This window comes from Meriones unguiculatus, chromosome 7 (assembly GCF_030254825.1).
Source record: "Meriones unguiculatus strain TT.TT164.6M chromosome 7, Bangor_MerUng_6.1, whole genome shotgun sequence".
Classification (NCBI taxonomy): domain Eukaryota; kingdom Metazoa; phylum Chordata; class Mammalia; order Rodentia; family Muridae; genus Meriones; species Meriones unguiculatus.
This window is the reverse complement of record NC_083355.1, coordinates 20,068,683-20,086,183: the sequence shown is the minus strand read 5'-3', so window position 1 is coordinate 20,086,183 and position 17,501 is coordinate 20,068,683. Positions and strand designations below refer to the sequence as shown.

At 49.6% G+C, this 17,501-nt stretch overlaps 1 protein-coding gene and 1 pseudogene across 1 annotated transcript; both read right to left on the bottom strand.

Moving 5' to 3' along the window:
* Nucleotides 1–2,387: 2,387 nt before the first annotated feature.
* Nucleotides 2,388–2,563, bottom strand: LOC132655702 (U2 spliceosomal RNA; annotated as a pseudogene).
* A 5,170-nt stretch (nucleotides 2,564–7,733) lies between these two features.
* On the bottom strand, nucleotides 7,734–16,830 carry Aarsd1 (alanyl-tRNA synthetase domain containing 1). Its single transcript, XM_021641139.2, has 12 exons — nucleotides 16,674–16,830; nucleotides 16,453–16,584; nucleotides 14,970–15,129; nucleotides 12,813–12,870; nucleotides 12,011–12,167; nucleotides 11,801–11,917; nucleotides 11,502–11,632; nucleotides 11,183–11,249; nucleotides 10,952–11,043; nucleotides 10,510–10,564; nucleotides 9,803–9,897; nucleotides 7,734–7,934 (listed from the first exon to the last, which is right to left on the bottom strand). The coding sequence occupies exons 1-12, from the start codon at nucleotides 16,710–16,712 to the stop codon at nucleotides 7,799–7,801; spliced, it is 1,239 nt and encodes a 412-aa protein (XP_021496814.1). The 5' UTR covers nucleotides 16,713–16,830; the 3' UTR covers nucleotides 7,734–7,798.
* Between the last annotated feature and the right edge of the window lie 671 nt (nucleotides 16,831–17,501).

Sequence of the window (17,501 nt, the reverse complement as noted above, 5' to 3'; positions counted from 1 at the left end):
TCCTCAGGTGCTGTTCGCCTTATTGTTTTGAGTAGGCAGCAGGCGTAGGCTGGTTGACCGGAAAGCCCCAGAAATCCACCTGTTGCCACCTCTTCGGCACTGGGGTCCCAAGTCTGCACTACCACATCTGGCTTTTTAGGTTGACGTTGGGGGCCAAACTCTTGCCTCCCTGCCTGCACGGCTCTCTCTCTCTCTCTATTGAGAAAGCCACCTTCATGTTCCTTTTATCTGGATCCTTATATGGAAAATGTGCGTAGAGCAAAGGAAGATGGACCTAACCAGAAACAGAGAGAGAGAGCATCATCGTGGCCTTTTGGTCAACAGTGAAGAGCAGGATCCTGGGGAAATGTGATCTGGGGTTGGAGGAAGACAGAGTTTGAGAAACTGAGAAGCTGGAGGCGATGCTCAAACCTCAGGTTAGAAAAAAAACACAGAAGCTAGGCCTTGTTGGCGCACGCCTTGAATCCCAGCATTGGGGAGGCAGAGGCAGGTGGGTCTCTGTGAGTTTGAGGCCAACCTGGTCTACAGAGCAAGTTCCAGGACAGCCAAGGCTACACAGAGAAACCCTATCTCAAAAGAAAACAAGAAACAAACAAGCAAAAAAAAAAAAAAAAAAAAAAAAAAGAAAGAAAGAAAGAAAGAAAGAAAGAAAAAAGTATGTGTCGTTCCTATTCATGGAATGAACACAAAAGAATCCACAGGAGTCTTGGAAGCCGGGAAGAGTGCTCCTTCTGTATTACTTCAGGGCCTGGCGCTGTTTGAAGCCTCTGAGCTAGATGATGAAGTAAAAGGCATAAAATATCCAAACGTCAGCAGCGTGAGGGTGGCTCAATGGCAGCGCCTGAGCTCAGTGGCACCGAGACCCAGGCACCAAAAATAAAGGCTGGAGGAAAGTCTGGAACTCCTTAAAAATAGAAACGACGATGCCAAGCCAAGCAACATACATCTGGATCCCAGGCTATTCGGTTTGTCCAGGCAGGAGGACAGTAGAGTCCAGGAATGCGAGACCAGGCTGGGCAATAGAGCAAAGCTCCCATTGGAAGAAAAGGGAGGCTGGGCACACGCCTGTGAGCAGCACTCATGGAGGTGGAGGCAGGCAGGTCAGCCTGGTCTACAAAGCAAGCCCAGGACAGCCGAGGCTCCACAGAGAAAGCCTGTCTCAACAAAACCAAAAAGAAGAAGGAGAGGAAGGAGAGGGAGGGGGAGGGGAAGGGGGAGAGGGGAGGGGGAGAGGAGGAGGAGGAAGAAAGGAAGACTGAGAGACGATTCAGTCCATAAAGCGCTTGTCATGCAACTATGAGGCCCTGTGCACACATGTGCAGAACACACAGGCACATGTATGGAAATTTACTCACAAGCAGAGAGAGAAAGACAGGAGGGAAGGAAAATAAATCCAGAAGACTACAAGCCGCCCCTTGTCTCCCAGCTTGTGTTGGAACTCTCTTTATAGTCCACATCCTAGGAACCAGGAAACCATGCCTGCCTGGCTGGACAAGGGCTCTTTTATCTATGTTTTTATTTATTTATTTAATTAGTTAATTAATTTGGAGACAGGGTCCAGGCTGGTTTCATCAGCCAAGCCCTCTACCAAACTGAGCTACGTCCCCAGTCTGCCTCAGGCAGAGGCGCTGACAAGCACATGCTCACAGCGCCCTCTGCTGGTCATCACAGGGATGGGCTTCCGAGACTGACATTACTGAAGGATCCTGATCACAGCCAAACGCTGTGGAGGCAGAAGAAACTGCAACGCTTTGTACAAAACTCCACAGGAACTCACTCGCTTGGATCACAACATGGGACACCGATGAAGCAAAGGAACCCAAGAGCCTGAACTCTGCCATAATGATGGCTTTTCAGACTTTCTGGCTGAATAGAACCCTTCAAGACATCCACAGCAAAGGCATCAGCAGTGGAAAATTATGCTCGCTCGATACTGTGTGTTAACCAGGGTTACAGAAACAAGAAAGAAAAACAGGCTCAAGATGAAGTGTAGGGAGCCAGGGGCTTACCCTTAGAGCCCCATAAAGGTTAATCCCTAGGGCCTAGGAAGATAGCTTAGAGGGTAAGAGCGTTTGTATGAGGACCGGAGTTCGAAACCCTAACACCCATGTAAAAGAGCTGTGAGTGGCCGCGCAGGCCTATTACCCCAACGCTGGGAGGTGGAGAGAGGTGGACCCTGGAGTTCACCGAGCATCGGCCGAAGTGTGATAGAAGCCTTCCAGTTCAGAGAGAGGCTGTCTCAAGGGACCAAAGTAGAGCGACATAGAGGAAGCCACCTGGCATTGTCCTCAGGCCTCTCCATGTGTAAACAGGGAAAATAATAAACCCTGGCTTTTCAGTTGCAGTATTGTGATGATTTATTTTTTTTCAAGACAGGGTTTCTCTGTGTAGCCTTGGTGGTCCTGGACTCCCTTTGTAGAACAGGCTGGCCTCGAACTCCTGGTTCTAAAAATCCATTTAATATATTGTCCTCGGATAGAGGACGTATCAGATATTAAACTGATAAGAACAGATACTACACTTGATACTACACTTGATCTTAGCCAAAAGGCTGAGAAGCAATTATTGTCCTTAAAGAATTATTTTAGATTTATTTTATTTTGTGTCTGAGTATTTTGCCTAAATATATGTGTGGGTGCCATGTGTGTGCCCAGGGACCCATTGAGGTCAGAAGAGGATATTTCATCCCCTAGAACGGAAGTTCCTGATGGTCTTAAACTACTCTGTGGATTCCAGGAACCACAGGCCCCTGCAAGAGCAACAAGTGCTCTTAACATTTGAGTGCGCTCTCCCTCTCTCTCTCTCTCTCTCCCTGGCCCCACAGAATTTAGAGCACTCATCCCCTCTCTTCTGGCTGGTCTAGAGTCAACTGGACACACTAGTGCTATCTGAAAGGAGGGACCCTCAACTGAGAAAAATGCCTCCATAAGATCCAGCTGTTAAGGCATTTTCTTAATTACTGATGGGGGGCGGGGCTCGGCCCATTGTGGGTGGTGCTGTCCCTGGGCTGCTGGTCCTGGGTTCTATAGGAAAAAGCAGCACCCCTCCATGGCCTCTGCATCAGCTCCTGCCTCCAGGATTCTGCCCTGCTTGAGTTCCTGTCCTGGCTTTCTTCGATGATGAACAGTAATACGGACATGTAAGCCAAATAAACCCTTTCCTCCCCAACTTGCTTTTGAATCGCAGCAAATAGAAACCCCAACTAAGACGACCCCTTCCTTCTTGCCTTTCTTTCTTTATCGTCTTTCTTCTCCCCAGCTACAACTGCCTTAAGAACAGGGTCCACGGCTGTATTGCTCGTGATTGCAGGAGCTTAGGACACACCCAGCACAGGCTGAGCTCTAAAAAAAAAAAACAAAAAAACCTCTGAGTAAATAAGCAAGTGACTTCTGGGCTCAGTCGTTATAGATAGACACAAGTCAACAGCAACAGCAAAATACAGGTTGCCTTGCTGTGAAAGGAAAAGAGGCTTTTCTGTCCGCAGAAATGTCATTTCTTTCTGAAACTCCCTGGCTTTATTTATTTTAATGCAAAAAAAGATTACATGTATTTACCACATACTTGCAACATTATTTTTACAGCGACAACATTTACAAACTATTCTTATAAATCTAAAGAATCCAGCAGTGCTGACGGAGTGGCTCAGTGCGAAAGCACTTGCCAGGCAAGCGTGAGGACCTGGGACTGATGTCCAATGCACTTCCTTCCTCCTGTCCCCGAAAAAAGAAAAAATAATTGTTTTGTTTGCTTGTATTTTTTTTTTTTCCAGATAGGGTTTCTCTGTGTAGTCCTGGCTGTCCTGGGCTCACTTTATAGACCAGACTGTCCTTGAACTCAGAGATCTGCCTGCCTCTGCCTCCAGAGTGCTGGGACTACAGGTGTGCGCCACCTTGCCTGGCTAAGTTAATTGTTTTTAAGTATACTCACCACGAGGGACTGTAGAGCTCTTTAAATTATTCTGCCTCTCTAAAAATATATGTATTGCTGAGCATAGTGGCTCATGCCTTTAATCCCAGCGCTTGAATGGCAGACACTGTGAATTTGAGGCCGGACCGGTCTAAATAATGAGCTCCAGGATAGCCAGACTTCATAGACCCTTGTCTCAAAAACAAAAAATAATTAGTGTACATGTTCATGTGTGTCTGAGTGCCCTCTTGTATGTGCGTGGAGGCTGGAGGTTAAGGTCAGGCGTCTTCCTCTATTGCTCTCCACCACCGTATCTTTTGAGGCAGGGTCTCTTCACTGAACCTGGAGCTAAGCTGACTGGCCACTGAGCTCCGGGATCCTCCTGTCTCTGCCTCCTGATCTTTATGTGGGTGTGTGGCAAGCAATGTACTGACTGAGCTGTCTCCTCCGATCGACCACCCCCTTTTCTTGAGAAAGGGTCTTGTTTATATAGGCCAGGGTGGCTTCTAACTCAAGGCAAGCCCCCTGCTTTACACTCATGAATTGGGAATACAGGCATGTGCCACACCAGCTTTGAAAATTTCTATGCTTTGACCAACATCTACCCAGTGTCCTCTCTCTATCTGCCCAATTTAGATTTGAGGTTGGCGGGGTTTCTGTGTGTTTGTTTTTCAGTTTGAGACCCAGGACCAGATCCTGAAGCTGGTATTTAAAAAAACCAAACCAAACCAAACCAAACAAAAAAGAAAAAACAGGGCTATTTACCAACAGGCCTCAGCCACACACAAGAACCTTAGGAAAGCCTACAGCACATGAGTTAGGGAAGGCCTGCTCTTTGTCTCTGACTGTGGAGCCTGCTGTCCTGCCAGCCGACACTGCACAGGAGATGCAGCACTTTCCTAGAGAAAAGGAAACTCCCCCATCACTCTCCCCAGATGGCGAGGTTGCCCTCTGCTGAGGACGCTTTAGTCATAGTTGACTCAGGTTCAGGGACAGAAAACACTGGCGTTTTCTCCAATGAGTTTTTCATCAGGCTATGTTGGACCGTCTGTTTTCCCAGAAGCACCAGAGCCCCAGAGTTTATTTAAGTTTTCATGGAGGAAAAAAACTCAGGCATTCTGGCATAGAGTGGCTGACTCACGGGTTTCCACCCAGGATGAAAGGATGAGGTGGGGCCTAGGGGCATTTTTGACACGACTGCCTCCTGCTGCTGGAACCATCTTTCATTCTTCACACTGATGTGTGCCTCACGAAGACAAATTCTGCCGCAAAGATGCACCATAGCTATACTCCAGGAAGCATAATCTCTGTGTAGACACATATAATTCCTTTTAAATGTTTTAATGATTCATTTTTATTTCATGGGCAGTGTTCCGCCTACATGTATGTGTGAGGGTGTCGAGTCCCTTGGAACTGGAGTTAAAAAGACAGTTGTGAGCTGCCATGGGGGTGCTGGAAAGAGAACCCAGGTCCTCTGGAAGAAGAGCCAGTGCGCTTGACCATTGAACCATCTCTCCACGGACCACCCTTTTTTTTTTTTAATTTTTATTTGTATGGGTGTCTTATATGGATGTCTGTGCATAATGTGCCTGGTGGCCAAAGAAAATTCGGTTCTCTAGGCCTATGGCTACAGCTGGTAACATGAGCCACCATGTGGGTCCTGGGTCCTCTAGAAGAGCAGCAAGCACTCTTAATGGCTGAGCCACTCCTGAGGCCCCTCTAAAGTTCTCCAACAAATAAACCCACTCTGTGTATTTTCTGGTGAAGCTCATCAGGCAGTCTACCCCTTCCCTGAGCACGCACGGCTCTTGTCCCGGGCATTGGCTTAGGAACTGTGACAGGCCTGAGTGATGTCACCAGTCCAACAGTGCTTGTTTACCCTGCTTTACACAACCAATTACTGTTTTCATGTGCTCTGCTCCAGTATTTATGTTTCTCCCTAAGTGAGTTATTTCAGAAAGTTCTTTCTCTGTTAGGATACTGTGCTCGTGTCCCCAAGTTTAAGTCAAGAAACTGGAGGCCAAAAAAAAAAAAAAAAAAAAAAAGAAACTGGAGGCCAGAGTGCCTCAGCAGTAGGCCAGATGTCCACGTTTGCCAGGCGAGGAGGGTTTATGACTTGTTCTGAAGTGAGCCCAAGTTTGAACAAGCCGCTCATGCTCCAAGTGAACCACAGGCCGGCGGAGCGGTGCTGAGCAGGGGTGGCTGTGCAGCCCACATCTTATCACTCCCTGTAGCCTCAGCGCTGTGGCCCTCGGCGCTGTGCCACCTCTTAGCTCCCAGGGAGGAGTGTAGGGGCCGCAGCCTTCAAGATAAACATGGCTATCTGATGGGGACAGAGCATTCAAGAATCGGACTGGTGCCCTGTGAGAGGTCCGTGGGGCTGAGACAGCTCAGTGGGGAAAAGTGCTTGCTGATCTCGCCCAAAAAGCTGGACTGGGTGGGTGATGGGATTGGAGAGATGGCGCAGGGGTTAAGAGCACTGGCTGTTCTTCCAAAGGTCCTGAGTTCAATTCTCAGCAACCACGCGATGGCTAATAATCATCTATAATGAGATCTGGTGCCCTCTTCTGGTGTGTAAGCACACATGCAGGCAGAATACCATATAAATAATAAGTAAATCTTAAAAAAAAAAAAAAAAAAGAGAGAGAGAGAAAGAAAAAAGAAAAAGCCTGATCGGGGTTGGTCAGATGGCTCCTCAGGTAAATGCACTGGCCTCCAAGATTGCCAACCTGAGTTTAATCCCCAGAACACACATGGTGGAGAGAACTGGTTCACAGAAGTTGTTCTCTGTGCTCCACACACTCGGCACACACACAGACAAAATAAACACAACTATTTTAAATGTTGGAAATAGGCAGGACACAGCAGTTGCATCTGTACTCCCAGCATTCCTATGGTGAGCTAGGAGGCACTCGCACACGCTTGCACATGCACACATGCATGCATGCACACACGCACACACACACCCCATATGAATGGTTGCACTCACACACATCACACTCATCACACACACACACACACACACACACACACACCCCATATGAATGGTTGCACTCACACACATCACACTCATCACACACACACACACACACACACACACAGAGGTCTGATGGGTTGGGGAGACAGGTCAGTTGACAAAGCAGTTGTCTTGCAGGCGTGAGGACTTGACATGATCCTTAGAACCCGTGTCACGGTAGGCATCTCTGTAACTTTGATGCTGGCCTGGTCTACATAGTGAGTTCCAGGCCAGTCAGGGACACACAGGAACCCTATCTCAAAAAAAAAAAAAAAAAAAGTCAGCACGGTGGTGCATGCTTGCAATCCCAGTGTTGGGGAGGCAAAGACAGAATCATTGGGGCTCACTGAGCAGCGTAGCCTACTTGGCGAGTTCCAGGCTAGCAGAGGTGCCCTTGCAAAAATAAATGAATAAATTAAAAAATTTGAAGATGAACCCGTGCCTTCAGGACAACTGCTGTGGTCTCCATACACACGTACACACAAGCACACACACATCTGAAACCTGGTAGCACTGCAGATTGTGGGGCCAGCCTGGGTGACATAAAAAGACTGTCTCAAAAACACAAAGACAAAATAAAGCAAGCCCAGCTGGATGAGGCTAAGCCCTGGATCAAGCCTTACCTTAGCCAAAAACAACTATACCATGCCATGAAGATTTCAGTGGGACCTAGCCAGGACGTATCCATTCGTGAAGGTGAGACCTAACAGGAGCCATGTTAGAAACTGTTCACATGGGTGCTAATCACATCAGCACACTGGAACGCACGGTGCAAATTACGCACACCGACTTACACGATAGCACACAACCATTTAGAGTCAAACTATTTTACTGTCCAGAGACTGCTGTGGCAACAGGAACTGACATCCTCTGCCCTCACTCCTCACAACTCTGTGTGCTGACGTAGTCCTGCAGAAGCGCCTGCACCTCTGCTCGTCGGCTCATCTTGGTGGCCTTGCCCTGGAAGCGGCCTTTCTTCCCTGCTCCTTTGCCTTCCAACACTTCGGCCACCCTAGAGAATGGAGAAATAGTTATGGAAATGGTCTGTGAAAAGCCAAAAGTCAAGGGCAGTCCTCAGGGCTTAGAGCAAGGAGACTAGGTGATTTCTAGCAATCAGAAGGCTGATGCATGGGCTGGAGAGATGGCTCAGAGGGTAAGAGCACTGGTTGTTTTTACAACAGTCCGAAGTTCAATTCCCAGCAACCACATGGTGGCTCACAACCATCTATAATGAGATCTGGTGTCCTCTTCTGGCATGTAGGCATACACATAGGCAGAATACTGTATAAAATAATAAATAAGTCTTTGAAGGAGGTGGAGGAGGCTGATGGAGGATTGCAAGTTTGAAGACAGCCTAGGAAGTTATTTTTAGTACATACATGGGACATAGTTGAGAGGTGGCAACAGGAAGATCGAGAGTTTGAAATTAGACTGGGCTACAGGATAACACCTTATCAAAAAAAGCCAGATGTGGTCGCACACAGCAGGCAGGCAGATCTCTGTGAGTTTGAAGCCAGCCTGGTCTACAGAGCAAAAAGCAAGTCCAGGATAGCCAAGGCTACACAAAGAAACTCTTGTAAAAAGAGGGGTAGAAAAAAGGGAGAGGAATGGGACCGTGCACATGCCAAACCAAACTGCAGGGCACATGTGGCTGCCTGTTAGGAATCTCCATTATAAATATGTTTTCCTTCAACGTTTCCAAGAAACACATACTCCAGAGAGCCAATAATGACTGAAAACTCTAATACCCAAAAGAACAGGCGTCAGAGACCTCTGGAAAAGACAGGCAAGGTGGCATGCACCTTTAATCATAGCACTCAGAGAAACCCTGTCCCCCCCCCAAAAAAAAACAAAACAAAACAAAAAAAAAAAAACAACAACTACAAGGCTGGAAGCAGTGCACACACTGAACTCCAGAGGCAGAGCTGTTCGCTGAGAAACAGACAGGCACTGGGCAGCTCTTGCCCTTCTGAGGGATGGCAGGCAGCTAAACACAGGCACGGGCAGAAGAGCACAGTGTGCGTTCTTCACGCAGTGAGCTCCAGGCTCCCAACTGTGTGAGCTGTCACTGCTGGGGTGCGCTCTCGTGACTCGGCTGTCTTCGAGTCAGCTGGGGCTCGGAAGCAGACCCTCGCCCGCCCATATTCCCTAAGTAAACTCCATAAAGCTCAGTCATTGGTTCACCAACTCTGACTTTGACGGTAGCTGTACTTTCATCTGTTTTGGATCCCAACCTGGGCTGAGCAGACAGACATTCGTTCCCAGTTGCCCAGAAACAGTGTCACACAATTCCTAGATTTAGGACTGTGGTTCCCAACCCGTGGGTTGCAACGCCTTTGGGGTGGGAAGATCCTTTTGCAGGGTTGCCTATCAGATAACCTACATATCAGTTACTCATAGTACAGTTTATAACAGTAGCAAAATTACAGTTTCAAAGCAGCAACAAAATAATTTTTGGTTGGGGGTCACCACGACATGAGGAACTGTGTTAAATGGAGAAGCACTGCTCTGGGGTCAATTTTCTTTAAAACAAACCAAAAGCCCCGAGGCTCATTCTGCCACGTTTGTTTGTTTGTTCTTTAGTTTTTTGAGACAGGCTTTCTCTGTGTAGCCTTGGCTGTCCTGGACTTGCTTTGTGGACCAGGCTGGCCTCGAACTCACAGAGATCCGGCTGCCTCTGCCTCCCTGAGTGCTGGGATTACAGGTGTGTGCCACAGCACCCTCATCTGCCACGCTGGTAGTGCTGGTGTTGGACCACATCTGCTCGGCCCGCTTCAGGTGCCTTTGAGCCAAGGACAGCCCAGATGTGACGACCTCTGCTGAGCAGCACAGGGCTGCATCAGCAGGCTAGCAGCTCACACCCTCCCCACCTCACATTACCTGGGCCCCAGGGTCTCCACGGCCTCTGCTGGGCCTGCTAGCAAGAAGACCCCCGCGCCTTTCTCGTCCCCCACGGTTAAGAATAGGAGGGTCTCCTAAGAGGTAAGACCAGACAATAAGCACACACGGGGTCAACTTCTGCAAGCCCCAAACTCTCCTGACGGGAACGGGCAGCCTCTCTCTAACCATGGAGCGGCCACGTCGCTCATGAGGCAGCCCTCCTCTCTGGCATGCTAGGCCGCCAGAGAGGAATGGCTAGGAGCTTAAACACTAGGAGGAGCAGAGGGCCACTGACAGTACCTAGCATAAAATAACTTTCGTGGTCTCACTTCCACCACTGATTCCTGACTTTGGTGAACCGGACACCCTCCCCACCACTGCCTAAACCACCATGTCACTTCCTCCTTCTGGCCACTCTGCTCCTTGGCTACCTGAGCCCCTCTCAGCAGGCTTTGTGGCCCAGCCCTGAAGCCTCTCATTCCCTTTGGGTGATGTGCTCTGCCTCCAGCATTCATCACTTCAAATTACAAATGCTGTCTTCCAAGCTTTCTTAACAACAGAACTTGACTGTGGTCAGTACTTGGAAAACAATCTGGACGAAATGTTTTAACTCTTCTTCTGTTAACCTGGAGAGACTTTGGCTAAGCTAACTTCCTCATTCGTAACACCCAGAGCCTCACAGTGGAGGACTCTCATGCTCCTCTTACCTCTGACCCAATCTCATTGGCAATGATATTCATGAATTCAGAATCGCCCTCTTTCCTACGACAAAGGACACAGATGTGAGACTCAGGATGAAGCCGTGACACACAGGAGGATAGGCTCCTCCTCTTGAGGCAGGCCAACATCTGACAGTCCTCATTGTTTCCTGTTTGAGAGTCCCAGACCCCTTAGCATGGTGAAGACATCCTCAGCCTCAGCGGTTTACAGAGGATCCCTGAGATCCGGGGAGATCTGTCAGATGGTGCCAGGCCAGTGAAGGAGCCAGTGACGCCTACACAGTTACAGTGATGTTACCGTTAAGCCCAGGAGGGCGGCAGCACACTCCGGGGGTCCGCTTGGCCTGGGGTACCAACCACTTAGCAACGCGCGTTCCACTGTGCACGGCATTCTGGGGAGAGGCTGAGACCTGAGCCCGTCATTGCTCACCTGTGTAGTGTGACCACTCCTCCCCAGGCCGGGCTGCTCCTGAGGCTGTGGGCGGTGGACACAGCCAAGTCTCTAAGGAGGTTCAGGTTGTTCTGAAATGGATGAGAGAACGCAGACAGGTGGAAAAGACAACAGAGGGCACCGTCATCTCTCCTCTGGTGCTGCCCTCAAACCCCCTTGAGAATCCACTCATGGGCTTAGGCCCTCTCCATTCCCCACGCAACTAGTCACCTTCTGCAGGAGCTTGGTGGCGTTCTGGAGCTTTTTCACTGCTTCCACGTGATCCTCCGCTCCACACCTGTAAGACAAATGTTAATGGAGACTGGCCAACTGCCCAGGTGCTTCCACAGCTGGGGTGCCTTCCTCACGGTGTGACCATGCCAAGAGACCCTGGAGCAACTGGGAGGGAGGTACAGAGGACTAACCCACTCTTTGTGGGCCTGGGCTACCGCCCAAAGCACCTCACCCTCCAGAGCAAGTCATTCTGTCGCCCCTGCAGGGGGAAATAAGCCCAGGAGTGCAGACCTTGGGAGCCAGGAGCAGGACATACTTAAGTAGCGTGGTCAGGGCCTTTTCACTTCCGTGACTTCGATCCATCCACTTCAGCACCCGGTTCCCAGCCAGAAATATGAGGTTGCTTTTGTTCTTTTTCCCTTTCTCAGTGCCCAGAATCTTAATGACCTACACGAAGCAGGAGACAAAGACATACACCACAGTGGGTCTTAGAACATAAAGGCGAGGGAGACCAGACCCCTCCTTAGCCCTGAGGGGCCTAAGAGATTCACCTCCCACCCCCAGCCCTGACCCCCATACCTGGCCCTCAAACACGCCATACGCTTCCACACTTACCTGCAGGTCACTGAGATTGCTCACGTGGGTCCCACAGCACATGTTGGAATCTACGCCCTCGATGGTAACAACTCGAATGGGCCCAGCGTGGTCACCCGGCAAACCCCGGCCCCTGACCTGGGGCAGAGGGACGGTCACAGGGCTGTCTGAATCTCAGTGAGGAGCCTGGACAGCCACCCTGTGCAAACCGCTGCCTGCTGCTCTCCTCACCTGCTCCACCTCAGGGTCATCCAGGCTCAGCTCCCGCACGCTCACAGGCAGCCGATCTCGGATTTTCTGATTGACGCTCTGTTCAATGGCGGCTACCTGCTCAGCAGTCACAGAAGGGCTGTCCAACTCAATCACACTCCGGAGTCTCCCCAGTTCCCTGTCAGGAAAGGAAGCATGGGCACAGTGTGCCGAAAGCTCGTGAGGAGTGCTCACCGCTGAGCCAGGAGGTGCATGCCTGGAAGCCTACTGCTTGGAAGATGGAGGGAGGACTGGACTTTAAGTCCTCTTTGAATACACAGCAAGTCCATGTTCCTATAACAGCAAGGGCGGGGCCATGCCTATAATCCCATACTCAGGAGGCTAACTGCTGTGAATTCAAGGCCAACCTCCAACTCCAGAGTCAGCCTGGGTTATTTAGAAACTAACTTTAAATAAATAAAATAAATCCATATAAATGATTTTATTGAATCCACACACACAAAAAAAATCCCACACGTAGAGACTGCCATTCCCATTTTACTGAGGACACACAACAAGGAACGTGACAAAAAGTCACGCGTCGGTGGGACCACAGATTTAGCTCTGGGTTCTAAACTCTATGTCCTTTCCCACGCAAAGGTCTGCTCTCATCTTAAGCTTCTCCTATGAAGCACAAGGCCATCCCATGACCCGGTCTCTGAGAAGAGAAGACGGGCAGCTCTCAACACTGTCCCTTCTTTTATTTTCCTGTCCTAGCCCATCACTGGGGACAGAAGCGGGGAGTCCGAGGACCTGCCACACCCTGTGTGTGCCCTCTACTCACCATGATGTTGTCTTCATTCCGAAGAGATGGTCAGCGACTGCCGTGATGAGGTGCTGCCCTAAGCCAAGAGCAAGAGACAGCAGCAAAGTGAGAGACGGAGCCACCGCATGCCCACGACAACAGCACCTCACGCACTCTTACTGAGAAACCACCACGACAGCTGGGAGTGTAGCTCAGTGACAGAGCGCTTGCCCAGAAGGTATGATAAGGCCCTAAGTCGATTCGAAGCGCCGAGGAGAGGGGTGGGGGGCGCGGGCTCTGAGCTGAAGTTCTGGCGTGTGGCATTCATTCAGCTCACAGATGTTTACTCAACACCTGCCACATGCAGACTGCAGCTGCACTCCTGACTGATGAAAGGGAAGGAGACAGTAAGAAAGGGAAGAGGAAGAAGTAGCCAGGAAGACATAAGGAATAGACAAAGCCTTCAGGAGGAAAGAGGAGTGGTATGTGCCAGGGATGTGTTCGAAAAGATGGGTGTGGTAGGGGGTGCAGGCAGCAAGCTGTGGGAGGCCCCGATGAGATTGAAGAGTATCTAAGAGTGGTCCCAGGAGGGCTGTAGGCCTTACTAAGGAGAATGGCTTTACACACAAGAAGCACAGGAAGATCCTGAAGTGCAAGGGAGTGAGGTGATCTGACTTTCATTTTTTTAAAACACTGTTCTCAGGCAAGGGACATAGCTCGGCTAGAACACGCAGGGGCCTGAGTTCAATCTCCAGCACAGCAAGGAAACAAACGGTTTGCTCTGTGGCATGAGGTCCTGAATTTAGTCCTTAAGGTGAGGAAAGGAAAAGTCTGTTTGGGCTGTTGTATAGGCACACAGGAGCAAGACTGGGTGTGAGAAAAACAGCTGAGGTCCCCCGGGGAAGGTGGTGAGGGCTGGGACAAATGTGGTGGATGGGAAAAGAAAGGTAACTGAGGATAAATCAAGACATTCAGTGACTGACTCACTGTCTCCAGAGAGGCATCTAGAATGATGTGACTGAGGAAATGCTGAAGACCAGCAGAGTATTGTGGATGCATTTATTTATTTACCTATCTATCTCCCTATCTATCTATCTATTTGGGGGGAGGGTTGTTTTTCTTTTTCTTAACATTTTTTAACATTTTATTTATTTAATATCTTTACAGTGTTCTTCCTGCATGTAGGCCTGTAGGCCAGAAGAGGGTGCCAGATCTCATTATAGATGGTTGTGAGCCACCGTGTGATTGCTGGGAATTGATCTCCAGACCTCTGGAAGAGCAGTCAGAGCTCTTATCCTATAGGCCATCTCTCCAGCCCCGTTTTTCTTTTTCTGAGACAGGATTTTTCTGTGTAGCCTTGGCTGTCCTGGACTCCTTTTGTAGACCATTCTGGCCTCAAACTCACAGAGATCTGCCTGCCTTTGCCTTCCTGAATGCCAGGTGTGAGGTGTGCAGCACCATGCCCAGCTGACCAGCAGGATATTAAAGCAAGCCCAGGTAGAAGGTGGCGACCATTTCATCTTGGTGAATTTGAAAACCTACAAGACATGCAGATAGAAACACCAAGTGGGAAAACTCCTAACCAGCAATAACTGGGTGGGCATGGCGGCTCAGGCCTGCAATCCAGTATTTAGGAGGCAGGAGGTCAGTCTGATCTACATATTATGTTTTGGGCCAACCAAGGCTATGTAGGAAAACCTTGTCCCCAAAAAAGCCAAGAAAGGGCCAGGTGGTGGCAGCATATGCCTTTAATTTCAGCAGAGGCAGGGGGATGTCTATGAGTTCAAGGCCAGCCTGATCTATAGACTGATTCCAGGACAGCCAGGGCTACATAGAGAAACCCTGTCTCGAAAAAAACAAATAAGAATGGGCTGGTGAGAAAGGAGTTTCCTGACAGTCTGAGATCAACCCTCAGATGGCTGAAGGAGAGAACTGATTCTCACGAGTTGTCCTCCAAACACCACATCACATGACATGGGCAAGCCCCCTCTCCCTGATAGCTTTTTTAATTTAAAAAGGAGGAAAAAAGCCAATAGTTCTAGAACTTTAATGCTCACGTTGTTTTTCACAATACACTGCCTGAATCCAAGCTGATTCTAAGCATGTCGACCCCTTCCAAAAGGCTCACTCCTAGCGAGCTGAAACCCAGCCTCAGTCATTACTACCACACTGCACAGCCCCATCCTTCGGCCCTACCTGAATGTTGCTGCATGTGGTCAAACCTCCTCTCCCAGTCCACCCGGACCTGGACTTGGCTCCCAGGGGACAGAGGTGTCTGTGTGAAATGCTCGGCCTGGGCCCCACGACGGGTCACCCTCAGCACAGAGATGTCATTGATGGTACCACGGTCATCAGGCTGGGGGAGAGAAGCAAGCAACACTGGGCCAGGGCTCACCCTAACTAGATGGAAAAAAAAAAAAAACAAAGACCCTCTACGGGAAGCTCTAAGACAGACAGACCCAGAACCTGAACTCCCTAGGGGAAGAGGAGTCAAGTGAGGTGGGCCCACTTTGTTCCATGACGGGATTCCTTGTCCTCTTTTGGAACACCTATATATGTTGTTGTTTTTGTTTTGTTTTAGGTTAGAATAGCAGAATTAAAACAAAAAGAAGTAAGTGCAGCCCTGAAGAGTTTACTAAAACTCAAAGACCCTTAATCTTCATTTTTGCCACCTTCAATTAGTGGTTCTCAACCTGTGGGTCAACAACCCCTTGGGGGGTGTCAAAGGATCTTTTCACAGGAATCACATATCGGATATTTATATTACGATTCCTAACAGTGGCAAAATTGCAGTCATGAAGGAGCAGTGAAAATAATTGTACGGCTGGGGGTCACCACAGGATGAACTGTACTGAAGAGCCGAAGCATTAGGAAGGCTGAGAACCACTGACTTTGATTATCTGTAACAGTGTCTACAGTGAGCGGCCCTGCCTTTAACCACTCAGTCCTCAGCACTGATGCTACAGTTACGAAATGGCTCATGCCTATAAATCCCAGCACTCTGGGAGGCGGAGGCAGGCAGATCTCTGTGAAGCGGAGGCCAGCTTGGTCTACAGAGTGAGTCCAGGACAGCTGAGGCTACACAGAGAAACTATCTCAAAAAAAGAAAAAACAGTCCCTGTAAAACACTTTATCCCAATTCCTGTCTCAGGGCCTTTGTAGAGCTATTCTGTCTACCTGAAATCTTTCTCGTCCCAGAACCACACCTAGCCACAGCGGCTCACCCTTCCCGTCACAGACATTTGTGTGGAATAATCTACAAAGGAGAGCATTCCACCAGTCTCCGCCCAGCTGTATGTCTAGTGAAATTATCATCCCTTACACCTGCCACACACAGTTGTCGGCCATAAGCACTCTGTGCCTTCCTGAATGCCAGGTGTTTGGTTTTGGTTTTTCAAGACACGGTTTCTTTGTGCAGCTTTGACTGTCCTGGACACACTTTTGTAGACCACGCCGGCCTCGAACTCACAGAGAACCAGCCGCCTGCTTCTGCCTCCCAGAGTGCTGGGGTCCCGGGGCGTGGGCCACCCCGGCACCAGGAATATGACACACTGCATGTGTCACATCTGCGTGAGCACCTGCTGAAAGAATAATGCAGCGAACTAACATCTGTCTGATTTATGGATGCTGAGGAATGTGGGGGCTCGTGGGAAGGGGGCGGCGAGGCTGCTCCTGGTACCTGGCCCCCGCCCTCGGGGAAGAGCAGCGTGTCTTCCAGAACCACTTGGAAACCGCTCAGCACCTCTTTCTTGCCGCCGCTCGCGTCCGTCTGCAGCTCGGCGGGACGGCAGGCGACCACGGTGGTGGTGAACTGGGCGGAGAGAGGGGACAGAACATTATCCGTCGCCGTCCCTCCCGGGGCACCCTCGGTCTCGGGGACCCTCGCCCACCGGGCCGCACCTCCCGCGCGTAGCTATCGCGCTGACACAGGAACGCCATCGCGGTCTCCAAGGCCAGCGGAGGCCCCGCGCGGGCAGAAGAGCCGGGCAGAGGATGGAGAGCGACGTGGGACAAATTTTCTTAAGCGTAATCTGTGCAAACGTGAACGCGTGAGGGAAGGGGCGTGGCTTGACCGGGCTTACTGAAACTGCTAACTGCCAGGTGTTCTGTGTTGTTGGGTCGCTGTTTTAGGACTGAAAGACCGCAAAGCAAGATTCACAGCTCAGGATGAGAGGTTGTTCAGCTCGCTCTTGGGGCCGTGTAATTGGACTTTCGGGGAACCTGCTGCATGCAGGTGGAAATAAGACCGCCTGGACGGAAATAGATAAGGCATCTATCTATGTTAAAATTTTACTTAACGCCAACATCCAAAATATTTCAACTGGTAACTTTTTTCCTTAACTAAAGGGGAGACATTTAACCCACAAGCCTCAGGAACCTGTGATTTAGGATAATTTGGACTTTTAGTTTTGTTTTTGTCTTTTCGAGACAGGGTTTCTCTGTCTAACAGTCCTGGCTGACCAGGAACTCACTTTGTAGACCAGGCTGGTCACGAACTCACAAAGATCCGACTGCCTCTGCCTCATACGTGCTAGGATTAAAGGTGTGTGCCATGACTGCCTGGCAATAATTTGGATTTTTAATTTTTATATTTATTTGTGTGTATGTGCACCGAACTACAGGTGGTTGTAAGCCACCTGGTATCAGTCCTGAGGACCAAACTTCCGTCCTCTGAAAAAAACACTGCACATTCTTAACCACAGAGATGGTTAAGGGAAGATGTATAGG

Excerpts from the sequence above, each read along its gene's own strand:
- Aarsd1 (XM_021641139.2), bottom strand. The coding sequence starts at position 16,712 with ATGGCGTTCCTGTGTCAGCGCGATAGCTACGCGCGGGAG. Across the intron at positions 9,898-10,509 it reads CCAATGAGATTGGGTCAGAG|GAGACCCTCCTATTCTTAAC; the intron begins GTAAGAGGAGCA and ends CTTACCTCTTAG. Across the intron at positions 7,935-9,802 it reads GTGGAGACCCTGGGGCCCAG|GGTGGCCGAAGTGTTGGAAG; the intron begins GTAATGTGAGGT and ends TCCATTCTCTAG.